Raw genomic sequence first — 18,676 nt, forward strand, 5'->3', positions numbered from 1 at the left:
GCCACTGACAAGCTATGGGAGGCTGTCGTTTCTGAAGAGACTAGGAGCTAAGATCAAGTTGGGCAAGGGACCACACCATGCCTAACTGATTAGCTGTGGATTATATCTCATCAGAGTCACAAAGATGGAGCTTGGGAAGGATGACTGGCTTCTTTTTCTACCCCCCCCCCCTCTTCCTAAAGTGATCATATCAAATAAATCTCCTTTTTCTGCATTTCACACTTAATTGGGTTCTTTTTATTGGCTTATTGAGGTGTATGTGCGTGTTTGTGTGTGTGTGTGTAACCTGGCTTGTTGGGACACACAGAATGTGACCCCTAAGTCATGTAACACCCTTGTTCTTATTCTGAGCTTTTCCTGTAACTCGTATAAGGGTGTTGCTTTGTGACAGGGATTTGATACTTATGCAGCTTTAAAATGTTGTCATGTTACAGCTGAAGGAACCAGCTCCCTTAAGGACCCCCATTAACACCAAAGTCTGGGAAAATGTAAAAGTCGGCCTACCCAGTCCTCCCTTAAAGACCCCCATTAAGGCCAAAGCATGTAAATTTCTAGAGGGTCCACCTTGAACCAAGGACAGACAGATATGAGATCACTGTGTGTGTATGGCAGGGACAGGAAAAACCTTGAAGAGTCCAACTTAACTCAAGGTCTCAGTCTGTGCTCAGGGTACAGCTGTACTCAAGGACAACCAGCTGTGTTTAAAATTTCCACTACCCCTCCCCAACTAAAACAGTCCCTAAATGCCCCCTGTGACTGCTTCAACCAATCTTTCCCATAGGTCAGCTTGCCCCTCCACCTATTATCCAACCACAAAACGGCAAGACTTGTAACTCCCTACTTGTAGCTTTTCTGCCCAAATGCCAACCAATCACATACTGTAAAACTCATTTCTTTGTCTAAAACATATAAAAGGCCCATGCCTCTGCTTCTCGGGGTCTGCAGCTTGAAAGAGCTGGACAGACCCCATCGCGGTGGCTCAATACATTTCTATTCCTATGCATTTGCATTGACAATGGACTCCATCTCTTAGTGGGGACTCCGGGAATAGACTAGAGATTTCTCTAGAGGTCTCAGTCTTACACAGCAGGCAGACAAATTTGATCAATGTCACTAACTTCTATTTTAGAACACAGAAAACTACAATTACTCATTTCTAGTTTGATTGACATTAGCTTTGTTCCCAACTTTTGACTACTGTTTTTGTTAATATTCATGTTTTTTTTTTGTTATATTTTATATTTTTATTTCAACCTATTCCTGAGTCCAAGCTTCTTTTGCACACACGACGAAGAACTTAATCCCTTATTTTCATCATTTTCTCATTAAGGCAAAATACCATGAGGAAAAGACCAGGGTGCCTCCTTGCTTATGCACCTGAGGTGTGCTACACACAGAGCTTCTTAGCAAAGCAGGAACTCCCATGGCTCGCATCAGAACGGAAAGCTGAGCAAGCTGGGAGAAGCAAAGCGGAACAGGGGACCAAGCACCACCATTCTCTTAGCCAAAACCGGGTTTACTGTGATTGTGCCTGTTTTGAGTACCCCACCCCAAAATCTCCAGGAGGCAAAACCCATGTAATGGCACAAGGGATCTTTATTGTGTAATAAAGATCACAAAGGCCATGACCGTCACCCGTGCTCTGGGTTGTGAGGTATTTTATTTTATTTTATTTAAAAAAAATTTTTTTTATTAATTTATTCTTGTTACATCTCAGTGGTTATCCCATCCCTTGTATCCTCCCATTCTTCCCTCCCTCCCATTTAAAGGTCTCTTTCCCTCCCAGCTTTCCCAAAGTAGGGGTTTGGGGGCGTGTCCTAGCTTGGCAAGTACTTACCGGTAAAAATACACAAAGGGGTCAACTGTCCTAAGGTGATAGGCTACAAAAGGTGCCCAGGGCACCAGGGCTCCAACACTCTTTTGATCTTTGTTTACCTCCATGCTGAGGGGAGTGCCTGGTTCTGGTTTCAGCTGAAAGTCCCATGCTGCGCACTAATTGCGCTAATTGGCTGTTGCACCAGGGAGCAAGGCATTGGTGCAACAGGGCAAGTGGCCCTTTGATCTACTTTCCTCACCTCCTGCTGGCAGAAAGGAATGTGGTCACATGACACAGATTAGGGGAACTTTTCTTGCAACTGTGCTTAAGGTCGCCCTGAAGCTGTGTTTTACAACTTGTCACTGTGACCCTAAGATACAGATTTTAATTCTTTGTTCCCCCAACTGTGACTTGTGTGTTCTCTGGGAGGACCGAAGTGGGAACACCACAGAGCAAGATGACAGAGTTGCTACTGAGTGGGCAGTGATGATAGGGGCACTGGTTGGGACTTGTGGCCAGTTTAGGTGTGGGTCTGTAAGTGGGAGCGCAGTTTGGAGCCCTGGAACTGAGCAGAGACTTCTTTTTCTTCTTCTTCTTCTTCTTCTTCTTCTTCTTCTTCTTCTTCTTCTTCTTCTTCTTCTTCTTCTTCTTTTCTCATTAATATTAAAAATTTTTTTTCCTCTAAAGATTTTATTTTATTTTATTGGTATATACATTTATATTATTATACATAAATAGAAAAATTACATACAGCAAGAAGAACCACAAAGCAATCAGGGATTACATGAATGTTACATTCATGGTGTTTTGGCTAATTGTATTTGGCAACCTTGTAGAAAACATCTTTCCTAGCTTGGTGATTCTAAAATTCTGCATGAGAATCAATATCTATCATATCTCATCTCTGGGGCGGAGACTTCTTGATAGCGGAACATCACCTGAGTTCAATAAGCTCCAGGTGGGAATCAGGGAAAACCGGATCCACCCTGCATCCTTCTCAGGCCCACGTGTAGAGGTTTATGTGCATCTAATTTTACTTCTCTTTGATGTGTATCTACATGACCCCAGGGTTCTGGATTTTTAAAATCTGTGCAAGTGGCAGACTATTTCACCTGTTTCCAAGTAGCAGCACGGGGGTGCCATCCACAAGACAGTAGAGCAACATTCTGACGGCTCACCTGTGGAGGAATGCTGAGTGGATGTAACAACTGTCGATAAAGTGCTGTTTAGCCAATCAGCTGAGCAGAAGGACCGGGAGTGGAAGGTGGGACCTCCTGGAGGAGAGGCTTGTCAGTTGGGAGGAGAGAGGTGGTTGACTGTGTAGGAGGACAAAGGGGAAAATGGCTGGAGGAACATCTTACTGGCAAATGCTTGGGGTATATGTATTATCTATCAGTTTAGAGTAGTTTGCTTACCATAGTTTAGGAGAAGGTTTGCATTAGTTTAGATTCTGCCCAGCGTTGTGCTGGCAGCCTTGAAGTACGCTGAAGTATGCTTCAGACTGTGTCTTTTATTAGCAATCTTAGGCCTAACCGATACATTTTTAATGTAACAAATACCTTACTCTTTGTTACTTCTGTCTTGATTATAATCAGGTAAGAGGATGGAGCTGTATCTCTGTTTTTCAACTGTTCTGAGCTGAGCTTGAAGGCTGTTAGGGCATAGTGGTGCTGAGCATAGTTCTGTAAGTGTATTGGCCACCTGTAGATCTTTCGCGGAATTGTCTGTTAAGATACTCTAGACATATTTTATGGTTGAATAAATTTTGTTGGGAGTACAGTTTGTGTTGTTGTTGTTTGTTTGTTTTTGTTTTTGTTTTTGGAGATAGGGTCTCCCTCTATGTTAGCCTTGGCTGTCCTAGACTCGCTTTGTAGACCATGCTGGCTTTGAACTCATAGCGATCCTCCTGCCTCTGCCTCCTGAGTGCTGGGATTAAAGGTGTTTGCCACCACGCCTGGCTAGGTTTTTAATATAGAGTCATGCTATGTGTTTTCTTTTCTCTACTGTGTGGTTATGACCTTTCTCTATACAATGCTTGAGTACTTGTTTTGGGCATAGGACTTACAAATGCACCCTTTAGCTTTTTGAGTTGTCTTCAGTACTTACAATAATGATTTTTTGACTGAAAGAAGCTTTTATTTAAATGAGTCCAATTTATGAAGTTTTGCTTACTTGCTTCTGCTTTTGAGGTCAAACAGAAAAACAGTTTTTAAATTCAATAACAAATATATTTTCACACATTTGTCAATATCTTATTATTATATTTTATTACAAAAATAATTCTGAATTTTACTTTTTGAAGCATTTTAAGTGAACATGTGTATATAGTAGGAGGAAAAGGTTAATTTTTTTTGAAAAGGTTAATTTTTAACTTATCATCTGATACTTTTCTTAGCAACACTTGGTTAAAAAAAGAAAAAATTCCTGCAACTTTCCATAGACAGTTTTGTGACCCTTGTTAATAACCAACCAAATTGTGTATTTTTTATATTCTCTATAACTTTAACACTCTCACACAAAATATAATACAGCATAAAAGTGGCAAAAAGACGGCCACCAGACATTAAGAAGCATTTATTTTATGCTGATGTGTGATTTAATATGATTATGTGTACCTAAATGCTGTAGACATTACCCATGCCAAGGAACATAATATACAGGTGCAGTACTTCTCCTTTAAATAAAGGTCAAAGGGAAATGAAATGCTTGTTTCCCAAATCCCTAACACTGAAAATGGATAGAAATCCTAAACATTATCAATTTTCCCCTAGGAACTGCAGATGACTGTTTAAAAGACTAGTCCACTAATAGTCAATAAGAATTATAGAGACAAATGCTAAACAGTCTGTATTCTGTGAAGCCCGTGTAACCCCATTTCTGAAGAGGAAACTCTTTTTTTAAGGGCCTGTGGAGTGTGACTGACTCCACTCTGTTAAAAGGCTAGCCGACTCCATGAAAGTTTTTACTAAGGCGACAGAAGCCTAAGTTTCTGCTTCCCAAGGAAAGGAACTTCAGTCTCCAAGAAAACCACAAGATGGCCTGCCTTTCCCTAGTAACTGCCCCTAGCAACAGCCTATCAGAAAGTCTCAGGCTACATTTAGCAGCCAATTAGAAAAAACAAGACCCCATTACCTAAGTTTTACCTAACCTCTAGCCAATGATACCCTGGAACTAGAGCTACAGATGTCTGTGAGCCATGTGGGTGCTGGGATCTAACTGGGTCCTCTGGAAAAGCAACCAGTGCTCTTAGTGGCTGAGTCAACACTTCTGCCACAGCGTTTGAAAAGAAAGATATTTCTTTATGTCTTTCATTTCTCCCCTGCCCCATTTGTTCCTCTTTGTATTTGTTTACTTATTTGCTTGAGGCAGAATCTCACTATGCAGCTCTGCTTGTCATCAAACTCTTTATGTAGTCAGGCTGGCCTTGAGCTCGCAGAGATCTACTTGCATCTGCCTCCTGAGTGTTGGTATTAAAGAAGAGTGCCATCTCCCTTGGCTAACTTAAACTTTTAAAAAAAATGCCTGTGTTAAAAAAAAAAAAAATGAGTAAAACAGTAGCGAGGCATGATGGCACATACTGTTAGACTGCGATGGCTCAGTATAATACCGAGATTGCCCAGATCTTGAAAGCTCCCAAAAAGACCAGCAGGACTTTTGATAACCAATGCAACATACACAGGGTGCAGTATTTTTACAGGTTCAGAGCTTCAGATCACAATCCTTCCTGACACAGCAGGATAGGAGACTGACCCTGAGCTTCAAGGGCAGTGGGTTCATAAAGGGAAAGAGGCCTTTGTGAGTCTAAGGAATGTCAACTTTCAGGCAGGTTGGGTCCAGGAGGGCGAATCTCCAGGGAAGTTGTTTTATCTCAAAGGAACACTGGCCGTTAATTGTATCTAATTGCTCCGGTGGAGTTTCTGAAGAGTGCTGGCAGGCCCAGTTTATGGCAGTGCTTGGTCGTTCCCGAAATGTAAGAAGGAGTGGGGTCACCTGGAGGACAAGCTCTCAGATCATGGCATTAATTGTAGAACATACATTACATATAAAATATGACATTAATTTTGTCTTTATATTACCATTAATCCCAGCACTCAGGAGACAGAGGTAGGAGGATCTCTGAGTACCAGGCCAGCCTGGTCTACAGAGTGAGTTCAAGGACAGCCAGGCCTACACAGAGAAACCCTGTCTCAAATAAACAAATAAACAGATAAATAAATATACATAACATAAGTTTATTTATATATAGATGAGTGTTTTGTCTGCATATATGTCTCTGCACCACCTGTGTATCTGGTGCCTATGATGCCAGAACTCAGGAGACAGAGGTAGGGAGATCTCTGAGTACCAGGCCAGCCTGGTCTACAGAGTGAGTTCAAGGACAGCCAGGCCTACACAGAGAAACCCTGTCTCAAATAAACAAATAAACAGATAAATAAATATACATAACATAAGTTTATTTATATATAGATGAGTGTTTTGTCTGCATATATGTCTCTGCACCACCTGTGTATCTGGTGCCTATGATCCCAGCACTCCAGTCAGGACATGGGTGCTGGCAATTGAATCTGTGTCCTCTGGAAATGCTGTCAGTGCTCTTTACCACTGAACCATCTCTTCAGCCCTTAGTAGCTTCTTTAAGGCTTTATTAGTTGAGAATTTTGTATAATATGTTTGACTCTATTTAACTCTTCACCCAACTCTTCCCAGATTGATCCCTGTTCCCTAGGCCCCCAACATTGTGTTCTTTTCCCCTACCAATTATATTCAATGTGTACTGCCCATATATCTTAGATAGTGGCCTTCCAATGAAGTATGGTAGACTTACTACAGGTAATATTCTTTTTTAAAAAAAGATTTATTTATTTATCATTTATACAGTATTCTGCCCACATGTGTGCCTGCCAGAAGAGGGTACCAGATCTCATTATAGATGGTGGTAAGCCATCATGTGCTTGCTGGGACCTGAACTCAGGACCTTTGGAAGAACAGACAGTGCTCTTAACCTCTGAGCCATCTCTCCAGTCCAGGTAATATTCTTAAAACTATATATATCTGAGCTTGATGTGGTGGCACATACCTTTAATCCTAGCACTAAGGAGGCAGAGGCAGGTGGATCTCTCTGAGTTTGGGCCAGTCTGGTCTACCAAGTGAGTCCAGGATAGCCCAGGCTTTTACACAGAGAAACTCTGTCTTGAAACACCAAAACCAAAACCAATCAACCAACCAAACCAGGCAGAAAACAAAGAAAACTCCACAAAACAAAACACTGATTTTCTTTTCTCCACAATATCAATTGCTAATGGCTCTCCAGTTACGGGTGGGACTCCCCAGTCACTTCTCTCCATGCTGAGATTTTTGTCTGCCTTGAGCTTGCTTAGGGCTTTAAATGCTGTCACAGTCCCTGTGAGCCCATATATACAGATGCCTTGTTGCATATGAAAGACATGACTTCCTTGTAGCTATCTACCACCCTAGGCTCTTATAAGCTTTCTTCCGCAATGACCGAAGCCTTGGAAGGATGGTGTGTGATATACGTGTCCCATTTATGGCTCAGCATTTTCTTATGCTCTGCACCTTGGCCAGCTGTGGGTCTCTATGTCAACCACTACCTGCTGCAAATGCTTCTCTCATGACAGTTGAGACACGCTTTAATATTTGCGTGTAACTATAAATCCTTAGGAGGCCATTTGATACTATGTTCATTTATCAGAAAATAACAATAGGTTTTCACTCACGTTGTTATCTCATCTGGCCACAGATTCTTTACCCAACATTCATGTCAGATATGAATTTCATTTCTGAGTCAAAAGAGGGACAGTTCTTAATGACCAGGCACTCCAGCACTGCCCACTGACCACATGGACCACAAAAACCATACACTTCTCTTGTGAAATTAGATTTAAAAAAAAATAGAATTATACTACATGATACTAGTGGAGAAGTTAAATGCAAAATATTCATTCAAACAGATACATGAACTGAACTGTGGTATTTGGCTATTTAGTATGTTCGTTTAAATACTGGAGTATATCTGTCAAAGACAGCGGTGTTTATGTAACTTGGCTGACATTGAACTCTTTTGACAGAATGCAGCAAATATGAGAAGAAAATGCTGGTTTTTCTTAATAATTTTTTTTTGAAAAAAGCACTGTCCTCAGCATATGTAAATCACACTATGCCTTGAAACGATCTTTCCATTTCTAGAATAGCACTGTCAAGTTATGTGTGAATTAGCTATATCAGAGTAGAAGAGTTCTGTTTTTATATTTATAGTTTTGTCCTACTCATGAGCAACTCACAATGTACACCAGGATTATAGAACTAGGTTTGTGGATCCATTCAAAGACCATTCATTAGGTGTCATATTGTTTTATGAAGTAGAGACGTAAGATTAATAAAACAAGGTCTCTGTCCAAGATGAGCTTACTATAGAGTGGCTCTACGCTGCCACTGAAGATGCAAATGAGTGTTATAACCTCTCACAATGCTGTGACATGACTGTCATGTCCTGATAGGTAGGGTTCCTGGGTATTTACTAACTTGAATAGAAATGAAAACTGACAGGGGTAATGTCCTAGAACCTTACAAGTACTGGGGTTTAAAGTAGGAGCAGGTAGGAATAATTTTGTTGAATGCCATGGAAAAAAATGCCTCTGCTTGGAGGAGGGTGGCGTTCATCACAGGTCCTTAGAATATGGATGATGGGAGCACTGTGTACTGTTAAATAACCAGAAACAATGGCTTCCCTTACACAGATGGAAGAATTAGTCTACTTCAAAAGTGTGGGACTTGAACACTATTATTTATGAGTAAACAAAACACCCACCCCCAAACCCCTAAATAGTCAACCAAATAAGTCATGGCAGGCTGGGTATTTGTAAAGGCAATTCATATTTACAGAGGCCTTTTACAAAGGCTTTATACTCATGGGGATTTTGTGAACCACAGTTAAGCTCTGTGATTGTCATTGGGGATAATAGCTCCCCTGTTACTCAGGATTTCTGACACAAAAATGACAGTATATTTGACATGAAATCTTACACATCTTAATCATATAAGGAAGCAATGAGAGCAATCTTTAATTGCTTAGTCTTATTCTAATCTTAATCTACAATATAATCTACAATAGAACTGTCTTGTTCCAGAGGGAAAGAGCCTGGCACTGCAACCTCTTCTTGCTGGAGGCAACTGTCAGAGGCTCATCTCTCGGGGCTCTTCACGGCAGGCGTCAGTGCAGCTACTCCTTTTTCTTCTTTATACCCATGCTAACAGTCTTATGGCAGCAAAAGAGGCAACATTTTGCGATGATGAATACCACAGCTGCCACACAGGCCAGCAGGAACCCGATCACATCCAGAGAGTGGTACTGGACCCAGGTGAGGTCATGGGCTGCCACACGAAGGTGCTTGGCTCCTTTGTTGCGCATGACATACTCAATCCAGAAGACGGCTCTGTCCAGGGGTTTCATTGGCTGGTCATGGTGGATTCTTGATAATCTCATGACATTTTCTTTATAGCTGAAGGGACAATGCATACAACTAAAATTAAAGAGAAGCTAATTTGCAGACTTCCCTAACATTTGTTGGTTTGGGGAAGAGCCCCACTAGTGACTCGTACTTAACCATGTAGATGTGCCACTCAAGTGTTGTGTGCTTGTGTGTACTGCTACCACTGGCCTTGAACTACTTAATGATATCATGCATCTACCTCCAACTTACCATCATGTACCAGTACCTCAGTTACACATGCTGGCTCTGTTTTTGCTTTATTCCACATAGGATATTAATTTTTAATTAGAATTTTTTTTTTTGCAGTTGAGCAGTATTTTCCAAATTTCAAGAGAAAGTTAGTGATGGGAGCTATGTCTCTTTTTAATGTGATTAAGACCCATAAGTGAAGTAGACACAGAACTGTCTTAAGCTTTACAGGGTACATGTGTCATGTTTGATATCTCCTCTCCACTTTCAGTTTCTATTCTTATACCTCTGTTTTCTAATTTCTACCTATAACTAGGTTCATGATTTGAAAATAGTTGTTGAAATGATCCTCCCTTGCACAGGACTTCTATCAGAATCCTCACCACTATGAAAAAATTCCAATTCTCTTCCTGGAAGAGGAGACTGTACGTAAGATGCAGCAGCCTTTTCTCCTGTTGTCTAGCCTGTGGACATTATGATTGTGTGTTCTTGTACACCCTGAAGCTGCCAACAGTGACCCGGGCCATGGTATGAACTTAATGTAGTCTCTCATTCCTTGAGTACTATCTGTGCAATATGCTTGCTGCTATCTCATTGTCCAGGCCTTAACAGAAATCTCAACTAACAGTTTGTTGACACCCTTGACTTGGAAGCCTTAGATGTTGCCAATGAATTCAATGAGACGTGGTATTTATTTTGTTATTTATTTATTTATTTGGTTTTTCTGAGGCAGGGTTTCTCTGTGTAGCCTTGGCTGTCCTAGACTCACTTTGTAGACCAAGCTGGCCTCGAACTCACAGTGATCTGCCTACCTTTACCTCCTGAGTGCTGGGATTAAAGTCATGCGCCACCACGCCCGGCTGAGACATGGTATTTATTTTAGACCTAAATTGCTCTAAGGGATTTTCAAAACCATAGCGGCATGCCATTGAGTTTAATTTAGAATACATTTTGTCAAATCCATCACCACAGCTTCCTTTGCAGAGTTGGCAGAACATGTCTTTTATCTGAGCACTTTGGAGGCTGAGGCAGAAGGATCTCTCTGAATTTGAGGCCAGCTCAGAGATACAACATGAGATCTTGTTTAAAAAATCATGTTAGAAATAAAATAAAATTTAACCGAAAGTTTTATAGCCTCAGAAAATATGTGTAAGGTTTTAAACATCCTTTCATTAATATTAAAGTTCATGATTATTATGTACAGTCTGTCATATCAGAAGTAGTGTCCTTGTTACCTATAGGTGTATATTTGAATTTATTATTATGTGTATAGGAAAATTTCAGAGTAATCATTTTTTATTTCTTGAAATATAAATTCAGAGTAACTGGATTATTGAAAATAAATACATATTTCAGATATGGAGAATTATTTTAAAAATTTCAAATTTATTCTCCTTCAAATAGGATAAAATAAATTTGATGATAATAAGAATCTTTCCATTAATCTTTCTATTATTTTTAAGAAATAGTTATACACACTAACCATGATTGCACATATTTTTAATCCCAGCACCCAAGAGGCTGAAGCAGGCAGATGTCTGTGAGTTTGAGGCCAGTCTTTTGGTTATATAGTGATATACTGCCTCAAAAAAGAACTTAAAAAAAACCCTCAACACACACACACACACACACACACACACACACAGAGTTTGACTCACGAAGGGTCATTAAGCACAGTCCTCAAGGCAGTGAGAAGGTCTGTAGTTGACAGTGTGTAGAAGTTCAGTCTAACAGCTGCTCCCTTGGCTACCATGCGATTGATATTATCAGGTTGATCCGCAAACAAGGGAATACCAACAATTGGAACGCCATGGTAGATCGCTTCATAGATGCCATTGGTTCCACCATGAGCTACAAAAGCTTTGGTTTTTGGATGACCTACAAAGAGAAGATTTTTACATAGTTATTGATCATAATATTAAACAGATAATAAATAACGATTCAAAAGAGAGCTATTCTCATGGGAAACATGTTATCATAGCCACAAAATTGCAATGAAAGTGCTTTGAACTTTTAAAGCAGGGTGATGCTAAGTGCACTGGAAATGTAAGAAAATGCTATTTGAAAGAATTAATATGTGTCTCAAGACTTGAAAAAATTAAAGAAATAAGAAAAAAGAAAATGAAAGGAAAGTTGTGGGTAAAAAAAAATCTAGTGGAAAAAAGTCCACAAGGTTAGTTTTGTAATACCCAACATTAGTTTCCTCCGAGGCTCTGGATCATAGAGAAGAACTCAGAACTAACACTTTTCCAAACCAGTGTACTCTTCTAATTATGATTGAAATCTGAACCCTTATACACACATTTAAATATAACTCTCATTCGTCACTGAAGGATCTTCTTTTCTGGTAGCAGATGGAGACCATAGAGAAAGCCAGGGTTGTCAACATGCAGAGAATAACTGACCTTGAGGTAGGAATATCCAAATGACAGATCTATAGCACAACCCTGCATGTGTGGCTCAGGGAACATTTCAGAAGAGGGGGTAAGAAATATTGTTAAGAGTCAAAGGACAAAGAAGTTTACTCTGAGATTGTATTCTTCTCACATTGTACAAGGAGACTGCAGACCCTAAATCTCAACTTTATGCTGGCCCAAACAAGATCAGTACAATGAATATACCAGTTGACATGCCAATGTAGAAGAGGAAAATTTCACAGTGCCCTTTCCCCAGATGAAGAGGCACAGGTACTTAATGAGTGCTGCTGGAGGGAGAATCAGCTTTCCCCAGAGATGGCCCCAAATGTGTTATCCAATTACTGATGGCAAGTTCAAAAACATATAAATCAGAACAATACTAAATGGACTCAGCAGGTTGTATTTAAATATTCACATGTACACACAGATACACCAAAATAATCAAGGAGAAAGAAAAAAAAAAAAAAAAAACCAAAGAGGTTGGTGGGTAGGGGGAGGGTAGATTTGAGAGGAGTAGAGAAATGGAATTGAGGGTTTAATTGGATTAAAATATGTTGTGTGGAATCTTCAAAGAATTCATCACAACATCACATTAAAACCAATAAGGCAAATAGAAATAGTTACGCCATTGTATCTGTATATGTAGTGTGCATTTGGTAGGATGATGGCTAGATGAATCTAAGGCCAATGGAGCTACAAGTCATCATGAAATACATTATTGCTTTGTGGTAACAATAGAACATTTGTACAGAAAATACAGTTGGTGGTGAACAGGAGGAGCTGTGGTTCTTAGTGGCATTTGAAGTACTCCTGTAGTAGAATAAAAGGCACCAAAAATATAGGAAACAAGAGGCATTGAGACCATTTATGCTGTCTCTGAACATTTCTTGGGGGCACTTTACAGGTGAACTGAAGATACTAGGGCTCTAGACGAGGAGAAGATGGGTTTGAATAGTAGAACGGCAACGTTTATAGGTAGTTCTTTTCCATTTTGTGTTTCTAAAAATAAATGTATATCAGTTTGCTTTGTGTTTTAGTGTCTTAGAGAAGTGTTGTTCTCTGTTTTCTTTTCTTTCTTTCTTCTCACTTCTGCCTTACCAAGAAGGTCATTCTGGGGAATCCACTTGTACAGCCGAGTATTGGATCCTAAGGTGTCTGGTTTCTTACCATCAAACCTCCACAGAACCTGTTACAAATAGAAAATACCATATTCAATTACAGAAATTCTAAAGCTTTGGTATATTTTGATTCTGGAGAGTTGAGATTAGTCAGATGAACATTATCCAGATGATTGCTAATGAAATTAAGAGAAGGAAATTCTAAAATAGTATGAGATATTAAAAGATAGAAATAAATAATACATTTCTGTACATAGCTTTATAATAATTTGATCATGATATTTAACCATACTAATTTATATAGTTCTGATGACTAATGACAAATTCAAGTATATATCAATGTTTAGGCAGTTAATATAATCCTTTTTGGGAAAACTATAGCCAATTAGTAATAGTTTATGATTATGTATTTATTATGTATAATCCTAACTCTTATTTTATGAATTCAATATTAAATTGTGTTTTTGAGTCATAGGCACATAATTTTACCTATGTTTCTATGTTTTTAGCCTATTCATTATAATAAGGTTCATTTTGATGCATAAAAATCATATTGATATAATTTACCATTTCTAAGAAACATTTTTTTTTTCCTTACTAGAATTGTATTTACTTAGTTTCAGCTAAAACTAATTAAGGACTACCCAAGGAAAAATGTCAATAGGAAAATTTTAAACATGATTTCTATTGGTCTAAATACATTTTTATGTCTAGTATCAAACTAAGTTCTAAGGAACAAGCAGTCCCCACAAACTGGAATACAAACTGTCAGTCTTCACTTTCTGTATGCTCTGTGTCTGGTAAAATAAAAAATTATCTTCATGAACAGGAGAAATCAGTATGAAGTCATAGAGTAAATGTAGCTCACAAACATCCAAAGACTGGGCTTTTAGGAAATGAGTCAATACACTTTATGGAGTTGGAGGCTCTGAGACTCTTCCTACTTCATACTTGCTTACACCTGACTCCAGCTGAAATTCCATTCTCTTTCCCCAACCAGAAAAATCATGCTCACCTGGTGTGCTAGAAGCAGAGTTCCTGAGGATGCATTCGTAATTTTGTATTCCTGGGCTCATTTCAAAATTGGGAGCTATGTTCATCTTTTCTCTTATGTTTTCCTACATCAGCCATTGGGAAAAATCTTTTCCTTTTTTTTTTTAACAAACATTTTCTTTTCTTTATGTATGTGAGTGTTTTGCCTGCATGTTATTCTGTTTGCTATGAGCATGCTGTCTGGATGCCCAGGCATTAGATTCCCTGGACACTGAGTTGGGGACAGTCATATAGAAGCTAGTATATAAGTGTTACCAATCACACATAGTTCCTCTGGACAAGCAGCCAGTGCTCTTAACCACTGAGTCATCTCTCCAGGCCCAGCACAATATTTCTCATTATTTTGTTTCCTCTTTTTTTCGGTTCCTCCTTCTTTCTATCCTCTCTTTCTTTTTCTTCTTTTCTCCCCTTGCCTTTCTTGAGATATTGACACACTGAGTATCTCAGGAAAGCTTGGGGATCTCCAAGTGTGAACTGGCCTTATATATGCAGATAAAGACCTACCTCAGGTCTACAGGTGCCAGGCTGACAGGTTTGCACAATCACGCATGGGTCTAAGTCTAATAATTCAGATCATAGTGTTAGTTGGAACCAGACTAATATTTTATCCTCTGCAATTAATCATTGTTTTTAAAAAATGTTGTTTGAGATGAATAAGTGGGAACCCATTATTTTACTTTTCACATATGAATTTTCCCTACTCTAATTCTTTCAGAGTTCCATAGACTCGTACTACAATTGTCCACCTAGTGGACACTTTATCTCACCTTCTGTGGAATCTGGGCAAGAGCAGATGCAACTATATTGGCTTTCTCTTCTGTCATGTTTTTGACCATTGATCCCAGAGAAAACACCACAACACCGTGTTCTCCAGAGCTCTGAACAAATTCTTCTATTTCCTATGAAGACAGTTGTGACATCACACATGAATGGCAACATAGGAAGCATTGTTTAAAGGAAATAGAAGAAGGTGAGATAAACCAATATGAAGCCATAAAGGATAGAAAATAAACAAAAAGTCACTAACATTCCTATGTGTCACAGTGAACATGAAAATGAAATTAGAAAGTGAATTCCACTCAAAATAGTCTCCAAAATAGTGGGTTTCATGGGAATAAACAAGGATGTAGGACTTTCTTTTTCTTTTTTTTAATTAATTTTATTAATTTATTCATATTACATCTTGATTGTTAGCCCTTCCCCTGTTTCCTCCCATTCTTCCCTCCCTCCCACTTTCCCCCTTCTCCCCTCCCCTATGTCTGTGATTGAGGGAGATCTCCTCCCCCTATATATGCTCTTAGAATATCAAGTCTCTTCTTGGTAACTTGTTATCCTTCCTCTGAGTGCCACCAGGTCTCCCCATCCGGGGGACGTGGTCAGAAAAGGGGCACCAGAGTTCGTGTGAGAGTCAGATCTCACTCTCCACTCAACGGTGGAGAATATCCTGTTCGTCGGCTAGGTCTTGGTAGGGGTTCGAAGCTTACTGCCTATATTCTCCTTGGCTGGTGCCTTAGTTTGAGGAGGACCCCAGGACCCAGATCTGCCTGTCATAAAGTTCTTCTTGTAGGTTTCCAGGACCCTGTGGGTCCTACTATTTCTCCATTCTTCCATGCTACTGTCACCTAAAGTCTCAATCGGATGTCCTCTCCTCTGACCCACTTTCTTGGTAAGTAAAGATTTTCATGGTACATATCCCTTGGACTAGTGTTTTGATATAAGTGAGTATATACTGTTTGTCTCTTTTTGCTTCTGGGTGAACTCACTCATTATGATAATTTCTAGATCAATCCATTTGTCCACAAATTTTGGGAATTCCTTGTTTTTAATAGCTAAGTAGTATTCCATAGTGTAAATGTACCACAGTTTCTTAGTCCATTCTTCTACTGAGGGACACTTAGGCTGTTTCCATGTTCTGGCTATTATGTATAAAGCAGCTATGAACATGGTTGAGCATATGTCCCTGTTGTGTGGTAGGCCATTTTCTGGGTATATTCCAAGGAGTGGGATGGCTGAGTCTTGAGGAAGCCCTATTCCCATTTTTCTGAGAAAGTGCCAGATACCTTTCCAAAGTAGTTGTACTAGTTTGCATTCCCACCAGCAATGAAGGAATTGTTCCTCTCTCTCCACATCCTCGCCAAAACTCAAGTCCAAGTGGATTAAAGACCTCAACTTAAAACCAGAGACATTAATTCAGTTAGAGGAAAAAGTGGGGAAGAGCCTGGGACACATAGGCACAGGAAACAACTTCCTGAACAGAACACCAACAGCCCAGGCCTTAATGTCAACAATTAATAAATGGGACCTCATGAGGTTGAGAAGCTTCTGTAAGGCAGGAGACACTGTCAAGAGAACAAAGCGACAGCCTACAGAATGGGAAAAGATCTTCACCAACCCTTCATCTGACAAAGGTTTAATATCCAAAATATATAAAGAACTCAAGAAATTAAACACCACAAAACCAAACAACCCAATTGTGAAATGGGGCTTGGAACTTAACAGAGAATTCTCAACAGAGGAGTATCAAATGGCCGAGAAACACTTAAAGAAATGCTCGTCCTCGTTAGTCATCAGGGAAATGCAAGTCAAAACGACACTGAGATTCCATCTTACACCCATCAGAATGGCTAAGATCAAAAACTCAAATGACTTTTTTTTTCTTTTAGTTTTTGAATCTTCTTTCATTCTATAATTTTTTAAATTTCTTTTTAAAACATATACATTTATATTATTACACACATATAAAATAAATCACATACAGCAAGAAGAACCATAGAACAATCAGGAATTATATTCATGGTACATTCAAAGTATTTTGGCTGTTTGTATTTGGCAACCTTGAAGAAAACATTTTTCTATTTTGGTAAATTTAAAATTCTGAAAGTAACTCAATATTTATCATATTTCACCTCTATCAACTTAAAACATCTATCTAGACCTAAAAACATATCAATCCCTAAACAACTAAGCTTACTTAGGAAACTAAGCTATTTGGTCTTCAGCCCCATCAGAGACTTGAGAAGGAGTAAAATTAATTACCTGAGTATACAGGGAGTACAGGTTAGCAGCTTACAACAAAACAAAACAACAACAACAAAACAAAACCAAAAACAAACGGTTTGCTACCTGGAGAGTCACCCATAACTCTCTAAAATGTTGGAGCATATCTTTGGCCTTCCGGCCCAGTGTATCTGACCGACATATTTGTGAGGCAGGAACTATTGCTTTCCCTGTCTTGGCAGAGTATGGCCGTTGACTCTGCCAGATGCAGGACTTTAAAATGAACACTTTAATTGAGAAAAGAAAAAGGTAGATGAAAAAAATCATGTTCCTAATTACTGGAAGAATTCAGATTGTTGAAATGACCAGTGCACCATAATTAATGTACCTAAATTCAAGAAAATCTGTATGAAACGAGAGATCTAGGGAAAAAGTGGATATATGTAATATGAAAATTCAAAATATCTCAAATAGATTTTTTTTAAATAATATTTTGAGTATTTGGAAAAAAAATATCTCAAATAACCTGATTAATATTCTCCAGTAAAAGCAACACTAGAGGCATTACCCTGTCTGATTTCAAAATAAAACCTAGAACTAGAGTAACAAAAATCTCTGTGATTTTGACATTAAAACTAAACAAAACAAACCAAAAAACTCACCTGTGTTTCCTCCTTTGAAAATATAACCCATTAAAAAATTGTAACCAGAATGACTGGAGCAAGATGAAAACTCAAAATAATTTCAATTTACTTTATGTGGTGGCTAAGAATGTTTAACATTAAGGACACTACTTTATTGATTTTATTGGGTATGTGTGTTTTGTGTACGTGCCTGTCTCTGGACCAAGCATGTCCAAGAATGCCGTTTGAGGTGGCTGTGAACCTTGAATGTTTGCTGCCATTTGTCAAAGAACCCTGGAAGAGCATCCTGTGCTTTCAAAGCTCAGCCATCTCTCCAGCCTCCGTTACATATTAAGAAATATTTCTTAACCTTTTGTTTAATACCCCTTGAGGACTGTGCTTAGCTCCACACCTCATTTTTAAACTGAGTTTTGTTGTGTTTTTTATTCTGATGTTTATTTTGGTCAAGATGGATTTAACCTATGACGGGATTCAATGTCTCTGGAATGCACTGCATGTTAACAAACAGAGAGCCCAGTGCCAGGTGTGGGCCACCTCTTTTGGGGTTGTTTCCGGAGACCACTCGACCTGTATTGCCAATACTATCTCCTAGACACCATACACTGGAGCATGGAGATAAAGATCTGGTATTGACCAGGAAGCTTCAGCATTACTGGCTAGCTTTCAGAGTCCTGGGGTGGGGTCTGTGGACCCCAGGGCCAGCAGGGAACTATCCGTGTAAGACAAGAGGGCAGTTCAGTTCAGCATGACTCAGTAGCTTGTGTTGGTACAAACTTTGAGAATATGACACCAGGTAGTTTATTTTAGGTGTGTTTAAGCACAGCAAATTGTGGAAAACATTTTTTTTCTCGTGAAAATGCAACCCCGTGTGGATAACAAAACTTAAGGCATTACTACACTTAAATGCTTGTAAAGTACAAGTGACATCTTCCAT

The 18,676-nt window shown here is 39.1% G+C and overlaps 1 protein-coding gene across 2 annotated transcripts in view; it reads right to left on the reverse strand.

Annotated features, from left to right (window-relative positions):
• The window catches only part of LOC127210641 (UDP-glucuronosyltransferase 2B1), a 39,550-nt gene that overhangs the window by 15,211 nt on the left and 5,663 nt on the right, over positions 1-18,676 (reverse strand). Inside the window, exons 3-6 of one of the 2 annotated variants that reach the window (XM_051170346.1) lie at positions 14,869-15,000; positions 13,029-13,116; positions 11,172-11,391; positions 8,813-9,333 (exon numbers count right to left, since the gene is read on the reverse strand). In XM_051170346.1, coding sequence (XP_051026303.1) covers positions 9,054-9,333; positions 11,172-11,391; positions 13,029-13,116; positions 14,869-15,000 — 720 coding nt within the window. In that variant the 3' untranslated portion in view covers positions 8,813-9,053. Of the gene's footprint in view, positions 1-8,812; positions 9,334-11,171; positions 11,392-13,028; positions 13,117-14,868; positions 15,001-18,676 lie in introns of those variants that run through there. The other variant, XM_051170347.1, reaches the window with a different exon arrangement.

This window comes from Acomys russatus, chromosome 28 (assembly GCF_903995435.1).
Source record: "Acomys russatus chromosome 28, mAcoRus1.1, whole genome shotgun sequence".
Taxonomy (NCBI): domain Eukaryota; kingdom Metazoa; phylum Chordata; class Mammalia; order Rodentia; family Muridae; genus Acomys; species Acomys russatus.